The sequence below is a fragment of the Electrona antarctica genome (genome assembly GCF_951216825.1).
Source record: "Electrona antarctica genome assembly, chromosome: 13".
In the NCBI taxonomy this organism is placed as follows: Eukaryota; Metazoa; Chordata; class Actinopteri; order Myctophiformes; family Myctophidae; genus Electrona; species Electrona antarctica.
This window is the reverse complement of record NC_136794.1, coordinates 21,055,091-21,078,620: the sequence shown is the minus strand read 5'-3', so window position 1 is coordinate 21,078,620 and position 23,530 is coordinate 21,055,091. Positions and strand designations below refer to the sequence as shown.

The following is a 23,530-nucleotide window of genomic DNA, read 5'->3' as shown; positions in this document are numbered from 1 at the left end:
TAGCTCTAAAGGTCCCATTTTTCAGCAAAATGTGTCCAGTCTGCAAGGACCTTAAGAGTGTAAAAGGGTCTAATAAGCTATTGTATCCTCTTTTTCTTTTAAGATAAATGTTTGCCATTTTTTAGAGAGACATGAGTAGAGAGACAGAAACATGTGTAGAGAGACAGGGCAGAGAGAGAGGGGAAACATGCAAGACATGACAGGAGTCAGATTCAAAGACAGGTCCTCATGTGTGTGGTCAGTGCATTAACTAGCTCCTGCGCTACCAGGCAACGCTGATGTAAGACAGGGGCTCTCAACCAGGGGTTTGTGAGCCCCTAGGTGTTACTTAACAGTACCGCAAGGGGTTTGAAAATGTGTGAAGAAAATAGGATTACATACAAATATATACATTGTACATTATATGTGGTGGTAATGACTTTTAAAATCGTGAGACCTAGAAACGTAGTGAACAATTACAACTCTGTTTCACTTTAGACGCATCTAAAGTGAAACAGAATTGTTCACTACGTTTCTAACCTAACTGTTCAAAACGGCAATTAAAACATGTATTCCTATTGATAGGAATAAGGGTTACTTCAGTTGGTCCTTTGAGACAGAAGGGCTTCAGTCAGTACTCAGAAGAGAATCAAGATTGAAGGGGCACACTAGGGGCACATTAGTCTATACTGTCTATGATGCTTGCATATTGGCATGCCCTTGGCGGTGGACACACTCATTAATTTGTTTGGTGCAGCTGTGTTGTTTACTAGTCTGCCATGTTTTTAATCTGCTGTAGTTTTTCATCTGAAGTGGAAAACAAACAAACAAAATCAGTTTAGGGTGTTGTGCCACTTTAAGCACTCCTGCTGTAAGACACTGCTTTTCAAAGTGGTGGCCACCAGGGGGAGCACAATCTATGTAAAGTGCTTTGGATAATAGGCTAAATGCACCATTTACCATTTAATACTGTTGGGGCATTTCATTGTTGTAAATAAAATCATAAAAAATAACCGAGCTTGTAGAGCATTCATTTTTACTATTTTCACTCTATACTCCATGGAGTAAAGAATAGTTTCGCTGTGGACTGACCCCTCACAAGGAACTCCTGCCCATCAATCCTGGAATCTCCTTTAGGTTTCTGCAGCAGGCCAATCCAGTGGTGCATCTCCTCAGGCATGTCTGCGTTGCAATGGATCACCCGGTTGGCAGTAATGATGACAAATGAGTTGGGTCTGGTAAAATAAAGCGCTGTTGATTATGCCTGTTAAAAATGCAGTCTCTGGTTCCTGCTATGACATGTATTCATCAGATAAGAGTTAAACCTGTGGGCCATTTCTCACCTGTCAGGGTTATCCGATGCACAGACAGAATCAATCAGGCCAACATCCAGTGTGCCCTGAAGAAACACAGGATTTCTTAAGTCTTATAACATCAATAGACCCGTGGGTTAATATCTAACATGTCTGTCTGTCTGTCTTACCCTGCTTTACCCCGCTTTGCTCCTAACTGCCTTGACCACTTGATCTGACGTTGCACACAGGAATTGACCATTCCGTTATGCAGGGGGTCTCAAAGCCCTTTTTTCAATTTAACAAATTGCACGCTGTTTATTAAATTTATTAGTGAATTCGTTTTTCACATTGAGTTATAATGGGAAGATCGAAGACTCCCATTCAAGTATTTTTAATTGCCATAATCGGCTTCCAAAGTTAGTGGGAGGGGCCTATTTCACAAAAAATGTCACAAATCACAAACGGAATGTCCAATCCACCCCAAATTTTAATCAAATGCGGGTTTGTTACAACATGATCACAGGGGTGACCCACACTGTACATCATTTGGTGTTCATATATTTGAACGGGTAAGGACTAGTTGTCTTAATCTAAATATACTTTTCATGGTTCTTTTCAAGCCAATCACACGTTAGATGGTTGTCCCTCGTTGAGCAACATGGTTAGGCCAGAATGTGCTGAGCATCATAGGACACGGTCTCTAATTATATCTTTACAGCGTTGCTCTGTGGGGTCTCGCCATCTACAAGAGGGTGTGTGTGTGTGTGTGTGTGTGTGTGTGTGTGTGTGTGTGTGTGTGAGCCCCTTTGATATCCAATATAAAGTCTTGTTCTAATGGAAGTCCATTGGGCTCTCATCGGGCTGTAACCTTGCCCAAAATGGAGTCATATGTCAAGGATATGTCATCATAGACGACTGACTGACTGACATCACAGGCTCGTCATATGAAGTCCGAGATCCACATTTGAGACACAACGACGATCCTGAGATCCACATGATTCGATTGTTGTTATGGAGTGTAAACCCCACTGAGCAATAGTCAGCTATTAGATATCCGTCTAAAACCGGGTTATAACTGGTCGAAAAGTGAACGTTGTTCTGCAGTCTAGGCTTAGCTAAGACATTGATTAGCTGTTATTTTAAGCATCTATATATGGACCAACGTTGTTTCAACGTCTAATCTAAGCCTAGACCGCTAAAAAACATTCCCTTTTAGATCAGTTATAACCCTGGTTTACTATGGCCATTTAGATGCTCAGTAGTTTGAATCGTCCCAAAGCAGTTATCCCCACCCATCTGGAACTCTTATCCCCACCCATCTGGCGCTCTAAGCAGGTTTAAATGAATACTCAAGAAGTCTCATAAAAACGGCTTGACCCAGGGCTGTTCATCATTCTACAGTTGTATGCTTTTTTTGTATTATTATTATTAAAGCTGAAAAGGAATATGTGGCTGGGGCCCATGCAGTAATGAGGTAAAATAGAAACTAACCACTGCATTCTTTGGGTTGGCCTGTTCATGGTGCATCTCCATTAGCTGCTCTGGGCTGGCGCTGTGGACTCGACTCAGCACATTGAACCAACCACTGGAAAGGGTCAGAGAGAGTTCAGAAAGAAAACGGGGAGAAATCGGTGAATAAGAGGAAGACACAATGCAGTTCCCTGGGTGACCACATGAGGGAACTTGATTTCTATGCATTATGTCTATGTCGAGGCCATGACAAAGACAACTGCTCACATGCCAACCAAAATAAGTCTATCCTACAGTCGTTGGTCTAGCATTAGATTTGTACCTGGCATCCTCTGGGGACTCAGCATAGATGTGGTAGGTCCTTTCCTCAGTAACAACGTTCAGTGCGTTCTCCTTCTCATGGTTATCCACTATCTGTCTGCAGGTAATAAAAGAGAAAACCATATTTTAGTAATATTATAGCGTGTGAACATAATTCAGCAATTCAAAATAAATATAATGTGAATTCAACAAAAGGAGCGGTTGAACAAGAACACCGATTTTGGCGTTATTCACAAGTGGGAGGCGTAGGCTCTTACTTGGCCGAACGGATGTCAATCGTCCCCTTCAGCTTCTCTTCGCTGTCGTTCTCAAAGTACATGAGCTTGTTCTCCCGCAAGACAAACCAGCGCATCTTCCAGTTGCGACGCGACAAGGTGGACATGCCTCCTCCTTTCTTGTACAGCCAGCCGGATTTCACAGAGTCCTGCTTGGCCCTGAACCACATGAAGGTGTCGTCCTTCAGTACGCACCAGCGGCGACGCCAAGGGATCATCAAGCCACCTGAGTGGAGGGATGGAAGGGAGGACAGGACAGAGGGACGGGGGAAAGAGAAAAGATTACAAAAAAGGAGTATCAGAATTAGTTGTCCTATTTAGTTGGGTACTACCAGAATACAAAGGTTGGGGGGGGACCGGAATACAAAGGTTGGGGGGGGGGGGGGGGGGGGGGGGGGCATTTGAACAAGTGGCTAAATATGTCTTCTTCTTCTTCTCCCCCAGGAAATGACATGTGGCCACAAAAGATCACGGGATCTATTGAATGTGAATCCCGTGATCTTTTGTGGCCAGATGTAATTTCCGGGGGTCTAGTAGGACTACAGTAAACAAAAGTAAAGAAATCACCGTAGCATTTTGTAAAAAAAAATACATATTTAGCCACTTTGAGTTTGAATGCCCTCACCCCCCTGTCAAAAATTATAATAATAATAACACTCATCTTAATTTCTCTAATAACAAAGTTTTTAGGGCAGAAAGATCACTGTTGACAACCTAAAATGAAATCCTTAAAAAATGTAATAAAACACTTAACGGACCACTTCACCACTTTTCAACCTACCTTCATATATTTGGTCCTCACTAATGTTCATGATAAAATGCCACAAATTCTTTCTACTCGGTCTGTGTCTCATGGGAGGGCTGTGGGCAGTTCAGAAATCCTACACAGAAATTGTGGCATTGTATCATGAACATTAGTAGGTTGAAATGTGGTGAAGTGGTCCTTTATTAAACCCTATATTTATTTTCTCAAAAATAGCCGATCTACAAGCTCACAGCATCAGCTCGTAGATGAGTTATTTTCGCTGAACGTTGGTCCCAGAACAGGGACGTTATATAAGGGTTGACGTGGTTAAATAAACACTGAGCATTGTAGAGTGGAGTGGACGGACGCCCTGCCGTGTTCAGCTGTGCATGAATCATGTGCATGCCTGCTGGGCAGTGACTTGGCAAAGCGCAGTGGTGGAAAAAGTACTTCGTACTTGAGTAAAAGTATCAATTCTGCAATGTAGAACCATTTCAATGTTGTTGTTTTTTGTGGCTTTCGCCTTTATTTTATTTTTTTATGGAGGGACAGACAGTAGGCTGACAGGAAATGGGGAGAGAGATGGGGGGGAAGACATGCAGTAAAGGCCGTCGGGATCGGGAGTCGAACCCGCGGCACACTGCCAGACTGGATTGCCAGCCAAGGTGCCTGGACCACTGAGCCATGGCCCAGGCCCAATGTAGAACTATTACTACTACTACTACTACTACTACTATCCATTACATGTAAAAGTATGGTAAGCTAAAGTTACTTGAGTAAAAGTACTAAAGTATTGGTATCAAAATGTACTTAAAGTACCAAAGTATAAATGTCCCATTTCACAACTTCAAATGTATACAAATCTTTTGAAAATAGCCAAAATATATATAGGGCAGAAGTGAGTAATGCATGTTTTGTATTAATAAACAAAAGCTACAAAGTAACTAGTAGTGCAATATTTGGATTTGAGATGTAGTGGAGCATAGAAGATTAGAAGTAAAAGTATTGGAAATTGGAAATACTCGAGAAAAGTACAAAGACCTCAAAATTGTACTTAGGCACAGTACGTAAGTAAATGTACTTAGTTACTGCTTTACACCACTTGGCAAAGCGACTCGCCCTTCATGTGAGTCTCCCAACTCCCACGATACCTTCCACAGGCAGCCTCTGGACATTCTTAATCCATTTTGACCTGAGATCAGATTCTAAAAATGTCTTCTACATCCTGACAGTTTTCTGGGGAAAAAAATAGCAGACCTACAAGCTCGTAGCGCGCCACTCGGTGGCGCGCTATGAGCTTGTAGATCTGCTATTTTTCAATAGCTAAAGCATAACATAATGCTAACACCAAAAGGGGTTCCTGCCCAGAATGGGTTAAAGCACAGCTCAAGACGTACTTCTACACTCTTGCTTTTAGTTGATCTTTTAAATTCTTTGTTGTTATTCATGTCCTCACTGTATTAAATTACTGCTATTATTTTAATGTTGTTTTCTGCCTTGCTTTTCTTTTTTTCCATCGCTCTGAAAAGCACTTTGAGCTGCATTTCATGTCATGAAAGGTGCTATACAAATAAAGTTGTATTATTATTATTACTAGACCTGTACGTGCCCGTCGGCCACCGGCCTACTTGAGAATAATGCAACTTGGGAACCTATAATACCCGTTGTCAACTTGTCATAGCACCCGTTTTAACTATCTGTCTGTGTCCCTTTTGTGCCCATACTGTATATGGAGATATCTGTATCTGTCTTGTCTGCCTGTGCCCAAAGAGTGCAAACTGACTGTGAAAAGTGTAGTGGTTAAGTAATCAATTTGCAGGTGTGGGGTTGCCATGGCAATCAATTGGCTGAGACAGAGGCTGGGAATTTCACAGGTGAGGGGACTTAGGCTGATTAGGCCCACTGGCAGAGCCAGAGCAGAGCCTTTTGTGGTGGTTCTGGAGAACCGTGGGTCCGACCGACTCCCTGCAGGGGACACTGCACTCCCTGTGGTGGTGTGGAAGTTGGAACGCGTGTGTCGAATGTGAAGTCGGTGGGGCGAACGGTTCTCGAGTTACGTGCATTACAACCGTGCACGCACGCACACACGCACGCAGACACGCAGAGACGTGGCACATTTATAGTAGGATTATTATGTAGAAGTAGCTGTGGAAGTATGGAGGCCCGCTGACTCACCCTTCATGTAGAGGTAGCTGTGGAAGTATGGAGGCCCACTGACTCACCCTTCATGTAAAGGTAGCTGTGGAAGTATGGAGGCCCACTGACTCACCCTTCATGTAGAGGTAGCTGTGGAAGTATGGTGGCCCGCTGCCGTTCAGCATGTTGACCCTCCCGTTGGACACCTCCTCGTCCGTGTCCACGTAACCGTCGTTCTCCTCCTCACTGTCAATGAACTGGGAGGTCGATATTTTTCACAGTTAATTAAAGCATACATGGAATACTGATATATTATTGATTCCAGCTGTTAAAATTCCAAACATGACCTGCTTTAATTACTTAATTACTATATTAGTAGTATTGTACTAGTATTCAAATATCGTTGTCCTTTTTATGTCTAATTCAAAAATAGCTTTTTTAGCAAAAGGCAGATGCACACCTCAGAAGGCTAGTGACAGGTGCGTAGGGCAATAGAGCATACTTAAAAAAGGTATCTTTGAAAAACAAAGAAAGGGTCCCGCACACTGTCAGACACTTGCCAAAATGTTGCTCTTTATTGGGTCGACGTTTCGGTCGATTTGACCTTCATCAGGACAGACAATCGACAATTGTCTGTCCTGATGAAGGTCTAATCGACCGAAACGTCGAAAGTGTCTGACAGTGTGCGGGACCCTTTCTTTGTTTTTCAAAGATACCCGTTTGAATTAAAAAATAGCGAAAAATAATAATTCAGGATTCCAATTAAAAAAATAGCAAAAATAGCAGATCTACTAGCTCGTTTTGAGCTTGTAGATCTGCTATGTTTTACATGAATTTACGAAAGATAAAAAATACAGCGATAAGAGGTGTATGCAATGTGGCCCTCTGGAGTGAGTGTGGAAATATAGTGTCCCTCAGTGAGTGTGGAAATAGTGTGGAAATATAGTGTCCCTCAGTGAGTGTGGAAATATAGTGGCCCTCTGGGGTGAGTGTTGAAATATAGTGGCCCTGTTGAGTGAGTGTGGAAATATAGTGGCCCTCTGGAGTGAGTGTGGAAATATAGTGGCCCTCTGGAGTGAGTGTTGAAATATAGTGGCCCTCTGGAGTGAGTGTGGAAATATAGTGGCCCTCTGGAGTGAGTGTGGAAATATAGTGGCCCTCTGGAGTGAGTGTGGAAATATAGTGGCCCTCTGGAGTGAGTGTGAAAATATAGTGGCCCTCTGGAGTGAGTGTGGAAATATAGTGGCCCTCTGGAGTGAGTGTGGAAATATAGTGGCCATCTGGAGTGAGTGTGAAAATATAGTGGCCCTCTGGAGTGAGTGTGGAAATATAGTGGCCCTCTGGAGTGAGTGTGAAAATATAGTGGCCATCTCCATCATCAAAGCTGCACACCCCTGAATTAAAGTATTTCATGAGAAATTATGTAGTATTATCGGCCATCTTCACACAGAGGACATTTTGCTCCGATGTCATACGTGGGAATACCCACCCCATATCTCCTGACTCTGATGTAAGGGTAAAATGGCCGCTGTGTGAATATGGCCGCCGATGAGATGGATCCATTTCTGTTGTGACTGCTTAGTGCTGAGATTGCTTTCCTTTTTGTGCAAGAGTATGTTTATTTCCAAAACTATCACTCACTGTTGAGCCATCAAGGAGTGCATGTCAAGATTGAACAAGTAAATTTGCTTCCTGTCAAGGGAGTCAACAACTTCATTCTGTAACTCCCGCACTCACTACTTACAGTTCATCAGTGCCCTGAAACTGTCTACCACCACCTCCACTCCTGACAGCCTCTCCTAGGTCATCACACTTTCTTTTTGACTCAGAGCCAGACTAATCTTCAAAGAAACGCATACACACGCACGCACGCACAAACGCACGCACGCACGCACGTCGCACGCACAAACTCACAAACTCACGCACTCTGTCATTTTGCTGAACTGACAGTGTTTGGACCAAGCTCCCTGCTTGACTGGCAGTATCTGGGAACAGATTCACATGCACGCCGGCAGAGCCAACAAAATCATTGCTACAGTATTCCACTGATTCCAACATGAGCCGAGTGTCGCTACGAGTTAAGGGGAAAGTAAAGCTTCACCGTGCGCAAATGTGCGTGTGTGCTGCATATGGTGTCAAGAGGTGTTTATGTAATGAATGTGCATTAGGCTAATATGTCCAGAGGAAATTGAGGAGTGTGTCAGACTTATGTGTCTAAACCACAACTGAAGTCAGACTGACAAGTGGACAATTGTGGAGAATGCAAACACTGAGCACCACTAAAAAGTAGTAAGAAAAGGTTTCCAACTTTCCATGCGGTTTCCATTCATAGAATATTACATCCAACTCAATCCAGAGTAAATGGATTGACTGGTGACTTCTGAGATTTTGTTAGTGATTGAAATTCTAATCGGTTCTAATCGATTCCACAAATCTCACCGAGTCAGAGCTGCCTCTGAATGAGTCCAGACTGTTCTGGGTGCAGGACGATTTCCTCAAAACCTCGTCATCCGTGGCATGGCCGTCGTTGGTGCTGGCCCCCGAGCTCCCCTGCGCCTCCTCGTACTCATCCTGGTCATAGTCTGACTCCACCGTGTCTGGTACAAGGCTGTATGGCGGCTCTTCACTCACAGGCTCGACATCAGATCCCCTGCTGGCCCTCAGGTCCGGATGACTGTCTCCATTGAGGACGGGAGAGGGAGGAATAGGAACTTGGCAAATGGAGGGGGGAGTAGAGGTGTGGTTAGGCATAGGAGTGTGCATAGGTCCATTCAACATGACCGGGGAGACCTTTGCCGGAGCACAGGCGGACGAGGGATAGGCGGGAGGGGCAACTCGCCCTTCCGTGAAGGCAGGCGTTGGAGAGGGAATATTTTGGAATATTTCCCGGTCTACGGGCAATGGGGCTGAGGGAGGCAATGCTGGCAGAGGGATGCATTCATCCTCTGCGTGGAAACCCTCATCCACCTCCTCCTCGGCCAGCGGGGCGGTGGATTCCATCGGGTCATGGAGGTTCTCCTCGCTGGAGAGGGACGGCTCCAGGCCGCCAAAGTCCAGGAGGTCAAGAAACTCTGTGGCCACGCGCGACGCCTCTTTCTCTAGCCGGTAGATCTCGGCGTCCCGCACCTGGCGGAGCTCCTCTCGTCCCGTGTCCCCCAGCAGGGACACTCCATCATCTTGCTGCTTCTGCAGCCGCTCAATCTCCCTCTCCAGGCGGAGGATCTCATCCATCTGACGGCTCTCCTCCTCAGAGGATTGGCCCGGTCCAGGGCTGCGGGACAGCTCCCTCTGCTTAGGGGGAGAAGGACAGAAAAAAATGAGTATATCTTCATGGCCACTAGGCCAGGTCTGATTTCAGTTTAATCTCCAATAATTCAATGTGTACAATGAGATGTATACATGGAATTTGAACATTTTATAGATGTTGAAAATGGTCTTACCTTCTGGCAGGCACCATTCACCACCAGAGAGTTCCTACAAAGAAAATACCAAGACAAGCATTTTCCATGAAATACCACTGCATGCTATATAAATGAAATAACATCCTGAATGTTAATGTAACTCTCTGAGTACACAATGTCCCCTTCACAAGTAATCTCTCAAGACTCCAGATTCCACTAACAGCAGAATTTATCAGCACCACTGCCCTAAACATGTAATGTTGTTGTTAGTAGGAATAAACACAGAAGCACATGGGGTAAACTGAGTTCCCATTTCTACACAAACAAGCAGGTGGTGCCCCCTGAGGCTAAAACAAACCGAATGGGTTCCCAGATTGCGCTACGAGTAACGTTAGTCATCACTACAGAATATGGCAAGTTTTAGTGAGTGGCAAGAGTTAGTGAAGTATACCGCTTATTGCTTGTTGTTCTTTGCTCTTCCTCCCTCTCGTTTACGATTCTCAGCTCCTCGATTCTCAGCTCCTCTTCCATCTTCCTCCTCAGTTCCTCCTCTTCCATCAGCCTCCGTTTCTCTTCCTCCTCCTCCCGCCATCTCCTCTCCTGCTCTATCCTCCTCGACTCCTCCTCGACTCGCCTGCGCTCCACCTCCTCCTCCTCTTCCCTCCTCCTCCTCCCCCTTTCCTCCTCCTCTCGTTTCCTCTTCTCCTCCTTTAGCTGGCGGTAGAGTGAGCGGGCCAGCCGGCCACGGTAGTGTCTCTGCAGGGTGAGGGTGGCTGAACGCAGGTGCAGGAACGAGCGTCTCCAGAAGTGAGCGCGGTAGTTCTTCTGGATGGTGACGACGCTCGACAGCGTCCTCTTATACTGCTTCCTGCGAGGGGATCAAATTCACGTCATCAGTCATCAGTGTATTCAGACGATCGCATGCCACTTCATGTGGAAGGTGGATTCTATATTGTGCTACGTAAATAGGCTCACATACTGGCATATTCTCCTTTAAAATAAACAGTAGACTGTGTATTGTAAACTGCGAAACGTTTAGAGCTTGATGAGCTGGTGCTGTGCCAGTGTGGCTGCGTGGGCAGCTGTGTTTAACTCTGTGACTAAGACTCATCACCCACTTGCTGCACGCACGCACGCGCACACACACACACACACACACACACACACACACACACACACACACACACACACACACACACACACACACACACACACACACACACACACACACACACACACACACACACACGCACACGCATGCCTTGCTCAGGACCACACACAACGCTCTGACTTGCTGACCCTTGGCCTTGTCTACTCAGGCAACAGTCCATTTCACAGCCTCACTCCAGCCTCAGGAACAGACCTTGACTAGAGATTTTGTTACATATAAGAAGCTATGGCAAAATCCTCTCTTTAGTATGCATGGCCCCCAAAGGGATCTGGAACCTTTAACCTTTAGCATTGTCAGCAGTCCCATTATACTCTACCAACTGTGCCCCATAGAGGAGTGTGTGTGACCTTGTGTACAGCCCCGTGCAGGTGGAATGAACCTAGTGGGGGGGGGGGATCTGCCTATGCAGATTTCTTAAACTACCAGTGATGGATGTCCTGTCTCTGTAGGAAAGTAAAAAATAAAAACCTAGGCTGACTTCTAGGGCCTTAAGAGAAACCAACAATTGGATCAAATGTACTGTGGACTTCATGAATTGGGATGTCTGATAATGAACAAAGAGGATATTGTCTATGAAAGGGCAGTGCAACTAAGGGACATGACCTGGAATGATTCAGTTCAAACAGGCGGAAAACGATTTTGGTAAGATTATATAAGGTATGTTGCCCATAAAAAGCCAAATGAAAGCCTTTACAGTAAAGTCTGTAACCTTTAAATATCATTTGTCTTCATCGATACCATGCATTATTGAATCAGTGGACAGTTCTTGCTTTAATTATGGTACCATAGAAGTTCAGGGCTGGTACTTTAGAATGACAGGAGCTGGTTTACAAGTTACCCATTCTAGAGTTTAACAGAGAATCTATAATGCAGCATTCGCACGCACGCACACACACACACACACACACACACACACACACACACACACACACACACACACACACACACACACACACACACACACACACACACACACACACACACACACACACACACACACACACACACACACACACAAACCCATACTTTTTGGAACGTGTGACCTGTTTTCCCTGCTATCTCTATTCCTCTCCCCTTTCCTGAAAACAAAACATTTTGGGAGCTTGTACTAAAACACATGTCACCCATGGTTTTACACCTTTTAAACCTATGGGTACACAAGAAGCACACAAGCAGCATGTGCACACCGCTGTGCACAGAAACATGTGGCTACATACACTCACACACTCACATAAATCCTGGTATACACAAACCATGCCATACACCGTTGTCACAAAACAAACACTGTCAACTGTCGCTGTCACTCAGCCCCCTCTCCTCACCTAACCCCTCAGCCCCTCCTCCCCACAACCACCCTACTGCACCCCCCCCTCCACTCACCTTGCCACATAGCTGAGGATGTGGGCGCGGATCACCATGCCAGCCCTGCGCCGCACCTCTTCCCTCTCTTTCTCCAGCCTTTGCTCCAGGGCTTCCTTCAAGAACACCTGCGGGCCACACAGCGCCACGGCCAAGAGAGACAGTGAGGGCCAGAGACAGAGAGAGAGAGAGAGAGAGAGAGAGAGAGAGAGAGAGAGGAGGGAAGGGAGGAAACGGGATAGGGTTAGCAATTCCTCCACTTGATAAGGGTCCGTAGGAGGGGCCCGCTGTGATCTGCTCTATAGGGCCCCTGTTGTCTGTTGCTGTTGGCAGCCCTTGGCTCACTGCAGTGCACACTAGTATGCGGCTCGGCTGAGGCCAGGCAGCTAGCTACTCTCCTTGACTGCAGAGCAGAGGAGAGAGGAACCTGGCACCAGGACCGCAGTGCTGCTTCTGCCGCTGATGCAGAGATTCATTGTGTTCTCGCGTCCGCTCCTGAGTTTGTCTCGACTGCTGCTGCTGCTGCTGCACTTCTAGCTCAACTGACATGCACAGGCACAGAGACACATACAGGCAGGCAGGGAGCGAGGGATGAGGGGGAGGGATGGTGGCTGGCGTCCAGATAGCAGGCCACACCTCTCCCTGCTCTCATGAAGGAAGGAGGCAGAGAGAAGAGTTTGGTTAACCCTTCCCTGACTAAAACACGGCTCGTTTGTCAAAAGGTTCAAACACAAAACCTGAAACCACAACGCAACTTGACATGTCCTCTAGTGGTCCACCGAGACAAATGAGTATAGATGATACTCAAGAATGGGTTACAAGAGTGTATCTGCATTGTACGGATTTGACCTGTCAAATGTCCACACCGGGGGAGACCCCACCCAGCACCCAGAGACTTTTGTATGGACGTAGGATTGTGTGTGTGTGTGTGTGTGTGTGTGTGTGTGTGTGTGTGTGTGTGTCTGTTAGCTCCCAGATGTTGGGCTAATCAAAGGCCACCACAGCTGCAGGCCTGCCTGCTCACTGTGCCTCTCTGCAAGGAGGAAGCTTCCTCTTCGTCCACATCCTTCCCCCCGTCTGTAAAACAAATGGCTCTCAAACACACACACACACACACACACACACACACACACACACACACACACACACATTCACACACACAGTCACACACACAGTCACACACACACTCTTACTGTATCTCGCCCGTCGAACGTCACTCGAGACCCCAATTCTGGGACCGCGCTTCCTCCTCACACAATCAGCACGGATATAATTACATACAGATTGTTTCTACAAAGGAAACGCTGCCCCCTCCGTCTCCGAACCCCCTTCTCCACCACAGCCCGTGCTTCATTTCCCCACTTTGACCTACAGATCTGCTGCAGCCATCAGAAACACTAAAGAAACATGTGTGAGCTATGATACATACAGTAACTGGAATCAGGGCCTGAGGTTTCATACTTCGTTGCGCATGTCGTGTTGTGTGCAGAACCTAGCATCTACCTACCTACTTATAGTATGTATCTGTCCAGTCACTGCAGAACCTAGCATCTACCTAGTACCTACCTACTTATAGTATGTATCTGTCCAGTCACTGCAGAACCTAGCATCTACCTAGTACCTACCTACTTACAGTATGTATCTGTCCAGTCACTGCAGAACCTAGCATCTACCTAGTACCTACCTACTTACAGTATGTATCTGTCCAGTCACTGCAGAACCTAGCATCTACCTAGTACCTACCTACTTACAGTATGTATCTGTCCAGTCACTGCAGAACCTAGCATCTACCTACCTACCTACTTAGTACTTACAGTATGTATCTGTCCAGTCAGCAGACCAGAAGAGAGTTAACTAAAACAAACGCTTCATGCACATAACAGCTACAGCGAGCTGTGCCGAGAACAAATTGACGCTTTCCAACCTCAATCCAAACTGAGGGACATTGAGACTATTACCTAGTATAAACTAACTATACAGCCAAGAAATCAGCCAGGCATGATGACATCTGAGATTTTAGACGGGTGTGTGTGTGTGTGTGTGTGTGTGTGTGTGTGTGTGTGTGTGTGTGTGTGTGTGTGTGTGTGTGTGTGTGTGTGCGTGTGTGTGTGTGTGTGTGTGTGTGTTTGAGTGATTGTGTGTCTTATGTGTGCCTGTGTGAGCGTAGCCGAATTGTGAGGCCACGTGCATACTCATTTTCATGCGCGAGCGAGCGAGCGTTTGTGTGTATATGTGTGTAAGACACGTACAAGTTGGAGGGAATAAGACAGACACTGTGCCAACAAAGTGCGGATCACTAGTATAGAAGTATTTGTTTTTGACATATATTTTAGAGCGTGTTCCAGCACGCCCAGCGATATACGAGGCAAGTAGGGTTAACAGAACAGAAATATCAAAATATTTTCATTAGCAATGTCTTGAGTAGTTTACCAGACAAAAAGGGACCACAACACAGCACAGGAAATAACAATGGGACAAAATGTGGATTCTTCTGATTTCTACAAACCCTATAAAAGAAACTGCGGAGGGTGGGGGTCGTCTTTATTTATAGTCTCCCGCTCCGACTTCAGAAAGACCATCGCCGCTCTTCAGAGTTGAGCAATATAAAGCAAACTGTCTGCACCTCTCCAGAGTTTCAGATCAAACGAGTCATTAAAAGTTAATCATTCAATGAGTGAAGTAAAGGGGGGGAGCTTTCCACTGGTGAGTTGATGATTGTTTGCGAGAGAGTCTTTCTCAAAGGGGTGGGGAGATGACAGATGGAAACAGACAGAAAGAGACACAGCAATATAAGAGAGTCTTTCTCAAAGGGGTGGGAAGATGTCAGATGGAAACAGACAGAAAGAGACACAGCAATAGAGAGTCTTTCTCAAAGGGGTGGAGATGACAGATGGAAACAGACAGAAAGAGACACAGCAATAGAAGAGAGTCTTTCTCAAAGGGGTGGGGAGATGTCAGATGGAAACAGACAGAAAGAGACACAGCAATAGAAGGAGAGGTGAGAAACACAAGAGACTAGTCTGATTTATACTTGGGAATGTGTCGTTTTTTGAGCTTGTATGTAGATCATCTATTTTAGTATTTTGGGTGCGAGACACTGCCACACAACTAAATACACACAGGGAGAGAGAACACAAAGAGTAGTATACATTTTACAACAGAAGAACACAATGCTAAGCTAAGAACACAATGCTAAGCTACTAACTCAGTCTTGTAATATTCTTTAACTTCTGCTCTGTCCCATCGCCTCCCTCATCACTGCTGTCTTTCTCCACAGCATTCATGTCATTATTCTGACAGCTTGCAGCACAAAGTGTCAAAGTGCTAACCCAGTTCCAGCTACGGCGAGGCTAACTGCCTGTGACCCGCAGAGGATTACAGTTACAGTAACAGTTGTTGGGGTCAGAGATTGGTGGTAAACCACATAACTCTGCAGTTGTAAACAGAAGAATAGAAGATTGACCACAACCGGCCAGAGAAATCCTTCAGACGTGAGTCATAGTGGAGACCATCCAAAGCACAGTGCCCGTAACAGCTTGGCAACAAGGGCTTGATCTGAAGAGAAGCGTGTAGTCCAAGAGCGCAAATGTTCTTCTGTCGTCATCAGCCCATACTGATGTTCTATCATTCCTCTAACTCTGCTTAATGTACAGTATTTAATCTGACAGGCACATCCAATAGTATAAACAAATACTATACAGAATAGATGATATTCCAAGATAACCAGCATTAGAGATTGTGATTTCAAACGGGTTACAAGGAGTGCAGGTAGATGGCTCACTTTCATAATGGCTCCCTTAGAAACCAGCTGTTATAAAACATAAGCTGACACATCACCTGATCCCTTAGCCTGCCCAGCTGAGCTCTTGTGTGCTTTAAGCCTGCAACTCTATCCTACCCTCCCTGTGTGTGTGTGTGTATGTGTGTGTGTGTGTGTGTGTGTGTGTGTGTGTGTGTGTGTGTGTGTGTGTGCGTGCGTGAGTGTGTGCGCGTGCGTACGTACGTGTACCTTTGTCTTTTCCCATTTTCCAACACCTCCCCCTCAGTGTGCGTGAGTGTGTGTGTGTGTGTGTGTGTGTGTGTGTGTGTGTGTGTGTGTGTGTGTGTGTGTGTGTGTGCGTGCGTGCGTGCATGCATGCGTGTGTGTGTACAATTGAGCAAGCAGCCACCTTTGTCTTTCCCAGTTGCCATTCTTTCTTCGTCTTGTCATGCAGTGTGAGAAGCTCCGAACAGCTTATTGTCACGTCGTCTGAGGGGATTTTGTTCTTCAGGATCATCTTGTACCTGTAGGAACACACGTACATACATGTGTGTTAGTATTAGTAAGTCATATTGCAAGACGAGGGAGCCAAGACAACGACACCAATGAATGCGTAACGCAGTCCTTCTACAATACATCATGACTTTGTATGCATGATGTATATTGTATGCTACTGACCTGCTGTAGAAGTCCTGAAACGTTCTGCGGACAGGGAAGCCAGCCCTGCGGATCTTCACTGTCTCCAGCATCCCAGAATACCTCAACTGGTTCAGAACGACATCAGGGTCAAAGCGGTTGGCGTTCTAGAGATGAGCCAAAACAAAGCAGATATGAGATGCAAAAAAGCGACGGTAGATGTGCAGTTGCATGGGACACATACCACACGTGCGCAATGCTCTGTTCAGTCCCCGGTTTGATTCTGGGCCGGCCAGACAATTTGCTATTCTCTCTGTGCATTTTGTGTTCTCCAAATGAGCAACATGGCTGCGTATGTATGGCTAACTCATACTTTGTCCTACGACCATGTAGTATGAAGTATAAATTGAACACTACGTCCACAACTGTTCCCCTAGGAAATTGGACAGGCAAAAGCTTCAAACAAATATAACCCTACACCAGGCGGCTTACACACCTATTCAAATTAGACTACTGCCGAGTCAAGTTAAACTTGATCTAACAGTGAAATGCCACTGTGAGGACTATCACTTTACAGTGACAATTGGGGTTTTGTACAATGTACACAGCAGCTGCTCCAAAGAAGCATGACAATGTTGAGCAAGACCTTGCCATCCATCGAGACCTCACTCTGAAAACATTTCATTAACCACTTTCAATCCCAGTTCCCTGTTTCGCTTGTCGCTGTAGGTAACACTTTCAAAAACTTAAAAAATGTTTAAAAGAAAAAGAAAAGTAGCTAAAATAGCAGATCTATAAGCTCACAACCTGTTACATCGCTTCACAACGTATTGTGAGCTTGTAGATCTCCTATTTCAGCTGCTTATCATGTGACAAAGTATATAGGGCTTAAGTTAACAGGGTCCACCTCACAGCCTTACTCTGGTTCTGCATCAGTTAAGTCTGTTGCTGTTCCACAGGAATGGAGGGACCACATGAAGCTCAGATAGTGGAGAAGAAGCCTGATTCTATGCATTTGGGTCTTTAACTGGATGGTGAAGGGGTCATTGTCACCAGGAGTGCATGTGTCCGCGGTGAGCAACAGCAGCATGCCTCCATTAATTGTGGGCTAATGCCACTGTGCAAAACACACAACATGCTTATATACAATAGAGCTTGTGTTCACTCACGCACGCACGCACGCACGCACACGCACACACACACACACACACACACACACACACACACACACACACACACACACACACACACACACACACACACACACACACACACACACACACACACACACAATGTCCTTTCTCCATTGCTCCTGCTCTCAACTCTGCTCTTTAGCAGAGTACTGAGACAGCTGAGGAACTGCACGTTGACTTGTTTGACTGCAATCGAGCGTACCCATCCTAGCTAACTCTTGTCCAGGGAGAGTGGGAGCACAGAATCCACGTGCATTTTATTGCACGTGTCTCTGCGTACATGCGTGTCAGACACATATTGCGCGCGTGCACGCTTTCCATTCTGTGGGATTAACGCAGGAGGCATGCCCTGTTCCAATGTTCCATGTGGACGGACCAAGGCCAGGTGCTCTGGATAAGCCAAAGGGAGTCAGCGATGCCGTGGGAGGGTGGGGGGTTGTGAGGAGAGTACACAGGAACATCACAATTGTTCATTTATCATTTTCATGACTCCGAGTGTCCAAATGTAATCAAATGTTCACTGTCTCTCAGAGTTAAATGAACATTCAATATTTTGCTGTGTATGAGTGTGAGCAAGTGTGTGTGTGTGTGTGTGTGTGTGTGTGTGTGTGTGTGTGTGTGTGCGTGTGCGCGTGCGTGTGCGCTGTGGGGGGGGAGTAAACGAGTAGGGCAGAGGGAAGGAGGAAGACACTGCAGTTGCCATGCTAATGAGTGATAGTGGAGGTGTGGAAAGACGACGGGCAGGGAGGGTTCAGGCAGGGAGCCAAGCGCAGTCTGTCGCCATAAAGGACAATCAGCACACTGTTACTGTATCACACGGACCTGTTCTGTAGCCTTCACCGCTGTTACTTTATCACATAGACCTGCTCTATAGCCGCCCCCTCTGTTACTGTATCACATATTACTGTTCTGTAGCCTTCACCTCTTACTGTAGCACACATACCTGTTCTATAGCTTTCAACCCTGTCAATATATCACACAGAGACATGTTCTATATGTAGTCTTCAACTTTGTTACTGTTATTTTGTGTGTTGTAGACGTTATCAATCCCACTGAGGAAATCCACGTGATGAGCCCTCATCAAGATGTAAAATGTCTATTTGCTCAGACACTGATGTAAAATTCTCCATTCATTGTCAATGGCATTTAACGTTCAGACAGAATCTACACTATAGCTATTTATAGGAGAGGCTAGCACCCCTCAAAATAAATAAATAAAAATAAATAAATAAATAATTTATATATATATATATATATATATATATATATATATATCATGAAATGAAATGAATAACGCTAGTTTAGAGGAGTGTGTGTTGGAGGCATGATGAATAAAGTGCAGAGTGCTGCTAGCGTAGACCTCTCTCCTGGCTGTGGCTAGACTGCAGACACTGTGGTCTTATCTTGGCATTCCACTGGTGCAGCCAGGTCAGCCAAGCAGCAGCCAAGCTGCTGCAGCTGGAGTGGGCCAGCCATGACCCCTGACCCCTCAGTGAATGGCCTAAAGTGGCAGGAATGTGCTGCTGGCACACCGTCTTGTTACGACAGCGGGCATAAAGAGTCTTTTCACCAGCGGTGGTAAAAGTACTCACGTTCTTTAAAAGTGCTGCAATGTATAAATACTCTTGTTACAAGTGAAAGTTCGGAATTTCAACATTTACTCGAGTAAAGGTACAAAAGTATTGGTATCAAAATGTAGGCCTACTTAAAAAGTACCAAAAGTAAAAGTACTCATTGTGCAGAATGTCCCATTTCCCAAGTTCAAAATGTGTAGATCTGCTATTTTCAAATGAAGTGGTTAGTGTGTTTTGTAATAAGAATCAAAATCTACAAAGTAACTAGTAACTAAAGTTTTCATACAAGTGTAGTGGAGTAAAAGTAAAACATTTTCCTCTGAGATGTAGTGGAGTAGAAGTAAAAGTACTGAATATTGGAAATACTCCAGTAATTAAAAATACCACAAAATTGTACTTAAGTACAGCACTTGAGTAAATGAACTTACTGGTAGTTACTTTACACTACTGCTTTTCACTAAACGAGGAAGGCTGGGTCACCCTATTAGCATGAATCATTTCACCATGTGTGGTGGATGTTTTTGCAAATGTTGTGCACTGCATATGTACAACTAACTAATACAACTATGTTGTAAAATGCTGCATTGCTGTTCATCACAGGTACATAAGAGCAAGACCATAGCTGCTAGAGTCTGAAGCTATGACTAGCTGTAAAGGAGGTTTGACTTGTAGTGCTTCTGTGGAGTTGACCTTGACAAACCTTGGCATGGGTTTAGACATATTTGCACAATTAAATATGCAGGACCCACCTTGTCCATATTGGGTTTGATGCAGCGTACAAAGAAGGGGTTGGAGGCACTTAGCGTGGCCATCAAGGAATGGAGAGAGTCCTGCAACGAAACAACATCAACAGCACAACCATCAGATTGGGTCAGCAGTTTCAAAGTGATTGATGTTATTTAATTTATATCAAAAGGGAACATTCCAAGTAGTACACTTATTTAACTGCAGAGATAAGTATCTTGCATTTCTACCCAAAGGTCATGAGACGATATAAAGTAGTCTATTAAAAGAAGTCTAGTTTAGTCTGTTAAAGTCTAAAGAGGTCACAGTTGTTATGTGCACAGCATTTTGTCTTCTAGTTCCCGTGTGTTTACAGAGCTTACTGGATCCATAATTATCCCAGACCTTAACACACAGAAAGTATCGTACATATACATGCACAAATCCAAATAAAAGTATTCAAATGTGTGTGTGTGTGCGTGCGTGCGTGCGTGCGTGCGTGCGTGCACGCTTATGGTTATGCCTTTCAAATGAAGGCATAACCAGACACCATATGCAGTATGATTAACTCACAGTAATATGAAATGCAATGATCACACACACACACACACACACACACACACACACACAACACACACACACACACACACACACACACACACACACACACACACACACACACACACACACACACACACACACACACACACACACACACACACACACACTCCTAGGACCCCTGACAGCCTCTGTCAACCTCCCTCTCCTCCTTGCCCTCAGACAGGCTGTCTCCATTGAGCCCTGGCCTGGCAGAGCTGCGCATGATTGGCCCCTGGTTGGCCCCTCTCTGCCCAGCCATCAAGCCTAATCCCCTGGCTTTAGGAACTGTAGGCTGGGGCAGCCTGCCAAACCTCCCCTACCCCTTCCCTCCACACCACACCACAGTTAGGACATGCTAAGCCCCCCCCATTCAACCCCCCCATCCATGCTTACAACCACATATTTCATGTATCCCACCACTCGTCCCAGATCAAGACATTCTCTCTCCCTCTATCTTTCTCTGACTTCTTATTCTTTTTCTCTGACATGCATTTTAATGATGAATGGTCTTTAAGTGTTGAGGCTTCAGTGATGGCTACATGTAATGACACCCTAAAAGACAATTCATGCAATTCCTCGCAGAACCACAAATGGGAGCGAGACACTGACTGAGACAAGGGTCTCACCCTGAACTGGGAGCTGACGGTTGGCTTGCGTCGCGCCGTACCCATCTTCATGGTCTCGTCTCCGCTCCGGCTCCCCACGCGCTCAAAGAGGTCGTAGATGAAATCAAGCCTGTATGCAGGACGGTCACACAACACGGTCAGAAACAAACGTAAAAGAAAATAAGTAAAGAAATTAAACAAATATTATCACCTGAGGGTGGACAGCAGATAAAAAGGTGCCATTCTTACCTGCTGTCTTTGAGAATAAAAAGGATGTCGTCTCTGAAGGTATCTCTGTTCTTTTCCAAGATCCCCCGAGCGTCATAGAGCACCTAACACAGGGAGAGAACCGCAAATTAGATTAGGGATGGGTCCGAAAAAGAATAATAACAAAATCTATATTGTCATCCAAACTCTGCCCGTAGTAACTACATTTTAGAGGATACCTAGTACGGGTGTATTTAGTTATTCTCTATTTTGCGCTTACAGGAAGTACCGGTAATTAAAAATCTAATTTTACCTAGGATGGTCACTTGATTAAAAATAATAATAATAATAATAATAATAATAATAATAATGAACAAATCCGAACTATTTTACCAAAACATATCCCCCCAGAACTTAAAATAAAATAAATAAAAATGTAATGGTTGAATATTCGAATAATCGTTATTAATAGAAATATAGTAATCAAATTTAATTTTGGTCACTTTTACACATTCCTACATTAGATGGAGTGTAAGAGTGATATGTTTTTGTTAAAAGGTTAAAGCTCTATAATCTTGACAGTAACCAGTGCTGTAGTGTTTGTTCAGTAGAGGGCTCTCCCAAACAGAACATACATTTTCTGGCCAGGATACCATTTTTACCCAATAACACAATTTCCAGTGTTCCAGTTCAATTTTGTATGTTTCATCACTTCTAATTTCACTTGTGTATCCTGTGTCCTGAATAAATGTTTTGTTTACTAATCTTTCGTACTTTCTGCATAACTATTCTTTTGGAAAGATCTGCATGTAAGCCTGGTGGTATCATTTTTCCAATAGCTTACTGCTCAATAAAGACGTTACCAGTAGCCATTAGCCAAATAACTTGGTTCAGTTTGGCTTGGTTTATATCCTGATATCTGTGATCAGGATATGATGGTGAATATAAATGTAGAACATTTTGCTTTGACTATGATATGAATCAAGCTATTGAGGGTATATACCACTTTTTGTGGTATACCAAAGACCACTTGGGACTCGCCCCTTATGGGGCTATTAACCAGAACACACCTGCAGTTGGTGAAACAGTATTCATACAGGCACATACGTTCATAAGTATAGAGATGAGAGTATTGATTCATGAATACATACATTGTGTGCGTACATACTGTGATCTTTAGGTACATGCATAATGTGTGTTTGAGGTTTGGTGTGAACAAAGCCAATGGCATGCCTCTGTAAGGGCATGCGAGGGCTGTTAATGCTGTCACCTGTTGAGTAGCGCTCAGTCTTGGTCTTAGCAACACAGCATTCCTCTCTTTGCCCTGATCCACAATAATGCCATCCCGTGTGAACGTGGTGCGTGTGATGGAAATGAGGTACCCATGTGTTTTTGTGCAAATTCAAGCACACGTGTGTGTGTGAATGTGCTGTATGTATAAATGTGCGTCTGTGCCTGTGCATGTAGGCACTTGCCTTTGTGTGTGTGCGTGTGTGTGTGTGTGTGTGTGTGTGTGTGTGTGTGTGTGTGTGTAATCCAGAGTAATACCCCTCTAGCCTGAGGCTCAGCGAGAGGGGATCCACCATAGATGACAAGGGTATTTATATTTCACGGACACACTAATTACAGTCCATTCCTCAAACTCTTGAGACAGACAGATACAAAATGTGTGTCTATCATTATTAGGCTTCAGTTTTCCTTGTATGACATGATGATCCTGAAGATAAATGGGTCTTAAGCTCAAGAAGCCCTACTGTACCAGCACTTTGTAGTATTATGAATGGTGGAAAATACAAGCTTACAAGCTACACGCTTGAAAATCTGTTTGTTTTGCTATTTTTGTTTTTTTGAAAGACTTTGCGAAGTGGTTTAAGATGGAGTGCCGTGTTTTTTTCCGATCCTAAAACATAATCCTCAGGTATGATAAGAGCGCCCCTCACTTCACACAGGTGTGATTTTCATTTTTATAGGAGGAAGATTTTTTTCAAAAAAGTGTACACAGTATCATCATCATATATCTAAATTCAAGAAAATCTGTCGCAAAAATAAAAATAAAGTCTAAAAAGTCTAAATCCTTGGC

General features: G+C 44.7%; 1 protein-coding gene across 4 annotated transcripts in view; it reads right to left on the bottom strand.

Annotated features, from left to right (window-relative positions):
- myo10l3 (myosin X, like 3) overlaps positions 1 to 23,530 on the bottom strand; it is a 91,109-nt gene that overhangs the window by 9,076 nt on the left and 58,503 nt on the right. For 2 of the 4 annotated variants that reach the window (XM_079518279.1, XM_079518281.1), the window contains exons 17-31: positions 21,493 to 21,575; positions 21,265 to 21,373; positions 20,065 to 20,145; positions 16,591 to 16,715; positions 16,322 to 16,436; positions 12,174 to 12,280; positions 10,074 to 10,490; positions 9,662 to 9,695; positions 8,661 to 9,512; positions 6,355 to 6,478; positions 3,323 to 3,566; positions 3,067 to 3,162; positions 2,766 to 2,859; positions 1,323 to 1,378; positions 1,072 to 1,214 (exon numbers count right to left, since the gene is read on the bottom strand). In XM_079518279.1, coding sequence (XP_079374405.1) covers positions 1,072 to 1,214; positions 1,323 to 1,378; positions 2,766 to 2,859; positions 3,067 to 3,162; positions 3,323 to 3,566; positions 6,355 to 6,478; positions 8,661 to 9,512; positions 9,662 to 9,695; positions 10,074 to 10,490; positions 12,174 to 12,280; positions 16,322 to 16,436; positions 16,591 to 16,715; positions 20,065 to 20,145; positions 21,265 to 21,373; positions 21,493 to 21,575 — 2,680 coding nt within the window. The remainder of the gene's footprint in view (positions 1 to 1,071; positions 1,215 to 1,322; positions 1,379 to 2,765; positions 2,860 to 3,066; positions 3,163 to 3,322; positions 3,567 to 6,354; positions 6,479 to 8,660; positions 9,513 to 9,661; positions 9,696 to 10,073; positions 10,491 to 12,173; positions 12,281 to 16,321; positions 16,437 to 16,590; positions 16,716 to 20,064; positions 20,146 to 21,264; positions 21,374 to 21,492; positions 21,576 to 23,530) is intronic. The other 2 variants (XM_079518280.1, XM_079518282.1) reach the window with 1 other exon arrangement.